Genomic DNA, 9,061 nt, shown 5'->3' on the forward strand with positions numbered 1-9,061 from the left:
ACAAAAATATGAGTCCATCCATTGATCTTGCCACAACCAACATCTTCATCATCTGCTGATAGCTTATTGCAGGGGTGCTGATTATCCTTGGGTAAATCGACACAAGACCGAATGAATCATATGGTACCTAAAACAACGTTTGCAGGAAAGGATTGCCGCTCATACCTCCATGTTTACAGGTTCAACAAAAAGGCCAATCGTTGGATTATCACCTAGCTTACCAAACATCGTTAATAAGGCATGAGGCATGTACGTCAACGCTGCTTGGACCAGTCAAGGAGATTGATAATGATTCACAAAAAAAAAGGAGATTGATAATGATTTTCGCCTAAAGAGAATGCATGTTGCTCCTTGATCCTCAATGTTGTTGTTCACAAACTTTTGTCAACCTGTGCTTGCGCGCTAGATGGCTCCGTGAGCATCATCGACGCACCATTGAATCCTATAAGAATACTTTGCCCATGTCAGGATCACGAAAGAGGTTTGATGTCCCAAAGTAGCCGCGTTGACCTAGTTGTTGATGTTGGGACACCACGTCATGTGTTGGCTTGAACTCGGTCGCATCTAAGATGCTATTCAATCAATTCGCCTCCTGATGGTTCCCAATTTCACAATAGTTGCTCGTGTCATGCCGAAACCCAACATCGACACATTGATGCCCGACAAGTGATAAAGGCACACATGATCTAAGCACGTTGTCCTTGGCATGAAAGGTCCGTCTATGTATCTTCCGTCGAGATGATCAGGGTCAGTTCTTGGGAGCTTTAGCGGTGACCGTTCAGGGCCAAGTTGAGCCGGGGATTTTGGAAGCTATGGCTTTCAACGAAGGTCTTGCACTATCATCTGATCTTTACACTAGAAGGATATCTGCGGTGACAGATTGTGAGGCTCATGATACCTGCGGAGAACTATAAAGCCAGGCCCAAAGAGCCCATATTTGGGAACCAGCTCAACCATTATTCAAGACATAAAGAATAAGTTTGAAGACTTCGAAGCTATCATTTTTTAGCAGGAGAAGAGAGAGATTTTTTTTGAGACAAAGGAGAAGAGAGAGATGAACTGGGAGGCTCATGATATTGCTAGAGCGTGTACAACTCTAGAGTTTGCTTCACAACCAAAGCAGCCCTGGACTCGAGAAAGCATTTCTATCAGGAGCGCGCGTCAGTCCATGTCACAGCACAAAGCCCGTCATTTTTCCGCGCACTTTGCTCCAGCAATCAGCAGAGAACAAGCCCAAAGGTTGTTCTTTACCGCGCCGCCCCTCTCAACCAGCCCAACCCCCAAACGGCCGACGCAGGGCCGCCAGCCCGCCACCCTCCGCTCGTGTCTGTGCGCGACAGCCAGTACACACTACACAGACAGGCAGTGGTGCTGTGAGCTCCTCCGGAAACCTCGCCACCCCCAGTCTCGCTCGAGCAGAACTACAAGCTTGGGAAAAAAAAAATCTCCGATGGCTCCGCCCGCTTCGCACGCCGGCGCCGCGCTGGTGCGCCTCCCACCCCGCCGCGCGCCGAGCTCCCTGCCGCAGCAAGGTGCGCTTAGCTTCCGCCTCTCACTTTCGGATCCCGTGAAAATGCAAGTACGAGAGCTTTAAAACCCTAGCCCTGCTCAAGGTTTTGGCCGCGCCGGAGCCTCGCGGGTGGCCGTGCGTGCCACCAAGGACTCGGACGGGTTCAGACGTCTGGTCTCTGAGAAGCCCGAGTGGCCGGCGCCGGCGCCGGCGAAGCGGGAGGGGCTGGATGGTTTCGGCCGGGAGGCGAGCAATGGGGAGGAAGACGGGCAGGTGCAGGGCGAGCTGGCTCCGTGGAGCGTTCTCAACCAGCTGGGCGTCGAGGTGAGCGCGTGCACCCGCCTTGGTATTTGTCGATTTGTATGCAAGGAATCTGTCTTGGTCGAGGCTTCAGTGTGTTTGTTTAACATATAGATTGGGGCTGATTGCCTGGGTGTTCAGATGAGCTCCAGGATGTACCTTATTTGTTCCACATTTAGAAAACAAGCAAGTTGCCATTGCCATCTTTGGGTTATGGTGATGAACGTGCTGGAGTTTGATATCGAGTTACGGTAGTTTAAACAGATTTGGTAGAGCACAGTTACCTGAAATTACCCAAATTTCAGGCAATTTTCAGCCCCTGGTCTGCACAGTGATTTGTGCGCTTCTTCGTCCCGTCTGGTGGTGCAAGTACTTGCCGGAGCTGCAAGGTGGAGCAGACATGGTGGTCGAGGAGAGAATGGGTGACCTCCCTGAAGAGATTGTAAGAGTTGCGAGGCAGAGCTGACTCTGGTGGCCTTGCTGGAGAGGTTAGTGGGTAGGTCTTCTGAGTGGGGTTTGGGGTTCACCGGTACCGGAGATGCACTCATGCTCTCTGTGCTTAGTGGGAAGGTCAATGGGGGTCGACCGCCGGCCTCGGGTGACGGGCTGGTGTTGGAGAGCGGGTTGACGAGGAGAAGGGGGACATTTAGAGTTGGGGTCAATGGAGAAAAAGCAGTTAACGAAATTTCGGTCACATACTCACATGTGTACGAGGTGGTTCCTTAGTTAGTTAGTTATATATTAGTTGGTACTTGATCTAAGTTTTTTGCCGGCTCCTAAAGTGAATGCTTAGAGAGTGATTGTGTTCTCTTTACTGATATAGAGATGCGAATGTGTGATGGCAGTCTGTTCACCTTCTCCTCTTGCTTCTGACATCTGGGATCATCACAAAGTTCTAGCAAGACCTACATATGCATGGACAGATCCCGATAACTGTCCTCCAAATTCAGAATCCAGATTCAAATCATGGGCGTTTTGTGAACAAACAGAAACAGTTGCCTTTGCATCCCCAGCCAAAGCCCATCCAAATGAAGTAGTTCTGCTGATGTTACAACTGATTTCTCTGTGCTTTTATTTTTTTCATAGAAGCACATATGCGTCTAAGCAAAGAAAAACTATCTGTTCAAGTGCATATATTTCTAAAGGTAAACACTTTATGATACACTAAGTTGAAGGTTTGTTTTCAAAAGACAATGAGTAACAGCAGCAATTTATATGTTGGATTCAGAATCTCTGTTAATTTGGTCGCACTGTTTTGCCCTTATAATTACATTCAGCTACTTTCTGGATCTTATGTAACGAAAATGTACTATTCTTTTCAGTTCATGCAGCTGTAATTTTGATACATGAGATTGAGCGAATATTTTACATTCACCAGGGACAATATAATTTTTTGGAACTCTCTTGTTCTTAAATCCCATTAAATTTCTTTCAGGGCCGCTCTTGCTGTGAAAACTGCTATTTTGTACTATTCTGTGCACTGGTTGCGGTAATGCAATTTCAATGGACTAACTCTGTGAACTGTCTTATGTAGTTGGATTCTGACAGTTCATATACTGCTCTAGTCTATGGGTCCTCCGCCATTGTTGCTATTTGGATATCATCAATAGTGGTTTCTGCACTTGAATCAGTCCCCGTGGTACGTTTATTTCTATTTCTCACACCCTTGTCCCGTCCTGGTCCCAATGCATGCACTTGAGAGTGGGGATTATCGTTTACATCATAATATGTGTCTGGTTTGAAAACTGGCTAGCTTTGGACCTGCCGCCATTTATTTGTAGACATCAATTGGAATAGGAAAAATGAAATTAGACTTCCATTTCCATGACTTGCTTATGACACTTCAAATAGCATGATATGACAAAAAGACAAGAATTACCAATCAAAAGTTTGTTTTGGAGAAAGCATATATAGCTAAAAAGGGAGCATACTCCTGGAATCGCAAAATATATGTCTTATTCTTTTGGTCCTAAGACTCTTTTTAGTTTGCCCAAGTTTATAAAATAAATATCGATATATGTGATACCAAAAGGATGCACCATGGAAATATATTTTATGATGTCTTATTTTTGTGGTCCTAAGTCACTAGAGAGAATCACATCTAGTGACTTTTAGTAGTGATCAACACTAGCCAGATTGATTTCATCCTCTCGAGAAGAGAAGACAGGCGTGCATGCCTAGATTGTAAGGTGATACCTGGAGAGAGTGTTGTCCCTCAGCATAAGCTCGTGGTGGCTGATTTTCGCTTTTGGATTCGTGTCCAGTGGGATAAGCGTGCGAAAGTCGCTAGAACAAGGTGGTGGAAGCTCAAGGGGGAGGTAGCTCAAACATTCAAGGAGAGGGTCATTAAGGAGGGCCCTTGGGGGGAAGGAGGTGATGCAAACAATATGTGGATGAAGATGGCGACTTGCATTCGTAAGGTGGCCTCAGAGGAGTTTGGAGTCTCCAGGGAAGTAGAAGAGAAGCTAAAGATACCTGGTGGTGGAATGATGATGTCCATAAGGCTATTAAGGAGAAGAAAGATTGTTTTAGATGCCTATACCTAGATAGGAGTGCAGACAACATAGGGAAGTACAAGATGGCAAAGACGGCTGCAAAGCGAGCTATGAGTGAAGCAAGGGGTCGGGCATATGAGGACCTCTACCAGCGGTTAGACATGAAGGAAGGCGAAAGGGACATCTATAAGATGGCCAAGATCCGAGAGAGGAAGGCGAGAGATGTTGACCAAGTCAAATGCATCAAGGATGGAGCAGACCAGCTCCTGGTGAAGGACGAGGAGATTAAGCATAGATGGTGGGAGTATTTCGACAACCTGTTCGGTGGGGAGAATAATAGCTCTATCATTGAACTGGACAGACTCCTTTGATGATACCAGCAGGCATTTTGTGCGGCGAATCCAGGAGTCGGAGGCCAAGGAGGCCTTAAAAAGGATGAAAGGAGGCAAGGCGATGGGCCCTGATTGTATCCCCATTGAGGTGTGGAGAGGCCTCGGAAACAGCTATAGTATGGCTAAGCTTTTCAACCTCATTTTTGGGCAAACAAGATGCCAGAAGAATGGAGACGGAGTATATTAGTACTAATCTTAAAGAACAAGGGGGATGTTCAGAGTTGTACTAATTACCGTGGAATTAAGCTGATGAGCCATACAATGAAGCTATGGGAGAGAGTCATTGAGCACCGCTTAAGAAGTATGACAAGCGTGACCAAAAATCAGTTTGGTTTCATGCTTGGGAGGTCGACCATGGAAGCCATTTCTTGGTACAACTCATGGAGAGATACAGGGAGCAAAAGAAGGACCTACATATGGTGTTCATTGACTTAGAGAAGGCCTACGATAAGATACCGCGGAATGTCATGTGGTGGGCCTTGGAGAAACACAAAGTCCCAGCAAAATACATTGCCCTCATCAAGGAAATGTATGATAATGTTGTGACAAGTGTTCGAACAAGTGACGGCGACACTGATGACTTCCCGATTAAAATAGGACTGCACCAGGGGTCAGCTTTGAGCCCTTGTCTTTTCGCTCTGGTGATGGATGAGGTCACAAGGGATATACAAGGAGATATCCCATGGTGTATGCTCTTTGCGGATGATGTGGTGCTAGTCGATGATAGTCGGACGGGGGTCAATAGGAAGTTAGAGCTATGGAGACAGACCTTGGAATCCAAAGGTTTTAGACTTAGTAGGACTAAAACCGAGTACATGAGGTGTGGTTTCGGTACTGCTAGGCACGAGGAGGAGGGTAGCCTTGATGGACAGGTGGTGCCTCGGAAGGACACCTTTTGATATTTGGGGTCAATGCTGCAGAAGGATGGGGATATCGATGAAGATGTGAATCATCGAATCAAAGCCGGATGGATGAAGTGGCGCCAAGCTTCTGGCATTCTCTATGATAAGAGAGTGCCACAAAAGCTAAAAGGCAAGTTCTATAGGACGGCGGTTCGACCCGCAATGTTGTATGGCGCTGAGTGTTGGCCGACTAAAAGGCGACATGTTCAACAGTTAGGTGTGGTGGTCTGGTGGAGATGCGCATGTTGAGATGGATGTGTGGCCATGCAAGGAAGGACCGAGTCCGGAATGATGATATACGAGATAGAGTTGGGGTAGCGCCGATTGAAGAGAAGCTTGTTCAACATCGTCTGAGATGGTTTGGGCATATTCAGCGCAGGCCTCCAGAAGCGTCAGTGCATAGCGGATGGCTAAAGCGCGCTAATAATGTCAAGATAGGTCGGGGTAGACCGAACTTGACATGGGAGGAGTCCGTAAAGAGGGATCTGAAGGACTGGAGTGATATCACGAGAGAACTAGCCATGGACAGGGGTGTGTGGAAGCTTGCTATCCATGTGCCAGAACCATGAGTTGGTTGAGAGATCTTATGGGTTTCACCTCTAGCCTATCCCAACTGTTTGGTATTGTTGACGTGGATTTTTTTTCTATAAACTTTGGTCAAACTTAAGAGAGTTTGATTTAGGACAAAACAAATAGGACTTACATTTTGGGAAGGAAGGAGTAGTTTATTTGCTGGAAATGGTGAGCAGTGCAAACTTTGATTCCACGAACGGGTAGAATCTGGTTTGATCTTAGTGGAACAGTTACCTGATCATACTCAGCAATTGTACCAGCTCTAAAAACACCCCCTTCTTTAAATAAGTTCTGAAATAACCTAGGAAACGCGCATGGAAATTTGTGAATCTCATAATACGACTGTACATGGGCAGGTTCCTCAGGTGATGGAAGTGGTTGGCCTCGGCTTCACAGTTTGGTTCACCTCGCGATATCTGATATTTAAGGTGATTAGTGTACCCAGTCTCAGTTTGAAGTTTGAACTGATAAATACCCACGGCGGTGGACTGACATTTCTACCACTTATGATGCAGGAAAACAGGGACGAGTTGATCATGAGAATCAGTTCCATCAAGAAGCAGGTACTTGGGTCTCGTGACGACTGAGCAATTTCCGGGCGGTCTGTTGTAGTTGTAGTGAAAAGATGCTGCACTGAAACATGGATGGTGTTTTTGAAGAGATGACCTGGTACCCATACCTGCTTTCCCTTTTTCGACAAAAAATGTTCTGAATAATTAGTATATTTTATTTCCAGGCCTGCCTTGAGATCGTGTCCGTTTCTAAATTAGTTTTAGCGAGTCGTGTCACTGGACCGTTGTGCCTTTCTGTCACACCGTTGGAATAAAGTGTAGGTGCCGGGCAATGGGCAATGCCGGCTTGCGGAATTCTTTGTGTTGCATGCGACCCGCTGGGGTGGCTAATTATTCAAGTCATCGTTCATGACGATATATGAGGGCAGCTTCGTCAGGTGGCTGCAAACAGTCTCTGTCACGGGGTTCAGTTGCAATCACAGAGGAGTTTTTTAACTTGATTAGCATATATCTCCGTGGCCTACTTTGGTTGGTGTTTGTATATTTTGGCCCCCAGCCAGGTTGAGGTTGGTCCTCGTTGCAATGAGAATCGCCGCCCCTCACCAACTTTTTTTTGATAAAGCCCTCACCAACTAACCAGGTTATTTTTCCTTAAATGCATATAAAGCCATGTTATTTTCTTTAATTTTTCTGTAAGCCATTTCGTTCTGCACCGATGCTAATTTTACCTGGCATCGTTAAATGATCAATAATATATGGCTGTGTGCATCACCCGATGTAGAGGTAGAGGGTTATTTCCTCTTTCAGAAAAAAGCAAAACTACTCCCAAATAGGGAAAACGGTTAAAAAATTTCTTGTTCTCGCTGTGAAAAGCAATTTTGGTTTCCTGGGTTTAGCGATTCATATAGGCCACAGAAAGGTAAGGTCAATTGAGCTGCGCAAAAGGGCAGCAGATCAGTCTTGTCAAGCTGTCAACCATTTTATTTTTTATTTTTTGCGAGAGCAATCATTTTGAATACTGAAGCGTTTAACACATCACCACAGTGCAGAGGAGGCAATCGCTTTCGTTTTTTTTTTTTTGAGACATAGGCAATGCTTTCGTAAAAGGCTAAAAACTGAGGGCTCAGTTGGCCTTTTAGCACATCGCAGTCGGAAGGAGGCAATCGCTTTCCTAAATGGCCATTAGCGCTGAGCATGAGGCAGGACTCAGTTGGGGTTTCTGACCGGTGGCTGTGGCCTGCGGGGGCGAGACGGCCATTAGCGACGCGACCAGGCAAGAGAGGCGGATGAGCGTCGGATTAGTCTATTCACAGAGGGTCAATAAACCGAGCAGTTTCGGCCATCGGCTTCTTCCTCTGCAATGGAATCTTAGCAGCTCTCCTGCTAGCTTTCAAAAAATAGAACACAGAGGGGGCATGGATAATAACAAAGATGAGAAATTAGTCTATTGACCAGAACAATAACTCGGCCAGAGTTATCAATTCACGGCATCCTACCGATCAAGGTAGGGCAAGGAATGGTCATCTGTTCAAGAAGACAAAAAGCCTCATGGGACTTCTCGAGATCATGACCATGAAGATGGAAAAGAACTCTATAAGACTAGGTCTCACGCGAGACCCATCCTGATGGATGACACGTGGCATTCATAAATCACAAAGCAGAATGTCACGTGTCATCCATCAGGACGGGTCTCACCTGCTAACCGTGAGACCTGATAGATAGACTAACCAAAATAGGCTTTGCCCCTGGTGAGACAGCCTGCTGGTTGCAAGAGCCACCTGGATCTGTATCGTGTTTTTGTATTAGCTGTCTATCCAAAAAAGAAAAGGAAAAAACGCACACCCGAAGGCAGCGAAGTATCGAACGAAGGATGAAAAGCACGCAAAAGTATTGAATGAAGGATGAAAAGCACACCGCCGCAGGTGCGAGCAACACATGCCATGAGAACCACGACCCGTAGAAGCCAAACTAGAGGCGTACGACGGCCACGGCGGCTTTTCAGTTTGAAAATGAACAACAGAGAAGCAAAACCACACGCAGCGAATTGAATCGCTTTCCCCATCATCGGAAGAAAGAAATTGCTTTCTCCGTCAGCCAGCCCGTAGAAAACGCCGCCTTTTTACTTTTCTTGAAAACAAACGTCGCCTTCCCAGCGGCACAAACCAACGCATTTCCTTCCAGAAATGCACATCGCAGAGAGCTGCAGGACCCCATTATTCGTCAGAGAAGAAAACGCACATGGGATTCCCGTTTCCAATACGCGGACGCGGACGCGAACACGCACGCAAATATCACCCGCTGCGCCTGCGCGTTCGTCGCCTCAACACTTCTGTCGCAGTTTTTGTCCCGTCACGGAAAGATCCTCCCCGGCCCCACC

General features: G+C 46.6%; 1 protein-coding gene across 1 annotated transcript; it reads left to right on the top strand.

The window, feature by feature from the left end:
* The first annotated feature begins 1,247 nt into the window (after window positions 1-1,247).
* Window positions 1,248-7,038, top strand: LOC125509612 (protein CURVATURE THYLAKOID 1D, chloroplastic-like). Its single transcript, XM_048674619.1, has 5 exons — window positions 1,248-1,532; window positions 1,614-1,834; window positions 3,345-3,449; window positions 6,529-6,600; window positions 6,688-7,038. Exons 1-5 carry the CDS (start codon window positions 1,451-1,453, stop codon window positions 6,757-6,759), a joined length of 552 nt encoding a protein of 183 aa, XP_048530576.1. The 5' UTR covers window positions 1,248-1,450; the 3' UTR covers window positions 6,760-7,038.
* The last annotated feature ends 2,023 nt before the right edge of the window (window positions 7,039-9,061 follow it).

This window comes from Triticum urartu, chromosome 5, assembly GCF_003073215.2.
Source record: "Triticum urartu cultivar G1812 chromosome 5, Tu2.1, whole genome shotgun sequence".
Classification (NCBI taxonomy): Eukaryota; Viridiplantae; Streptophyta; class Magnoliopsida; order Poales; family Poaceae; genus Triticum; species Triticum urartu.

Bases quoted from the DNA above. Each gene is read 5' to 3' on its own strand.
- LOC125509612 (XM_048674619.1), top strand. From the start codon at position 1,451: ATGGCTCCGCCCGCTTCGCACGCCGGCGCCGCGCTGGTGCGCCTCCCA. The intron at 1,533-1,613 runs GTGCGCTTAGCT...GCCCTGCTCAAG, and splicing joins GAGCTCCCTGCCGCAGCAAG to GTTTTGGCCGCGCCGGAGCC. The intron at 1,835-3,344 runs GTGAGCGCGTGC...TGTCTTATGTAG, and splicing joins TCAACCAGCTGGGCGTCGAG to TTGGATTCTGACAGTTCATA.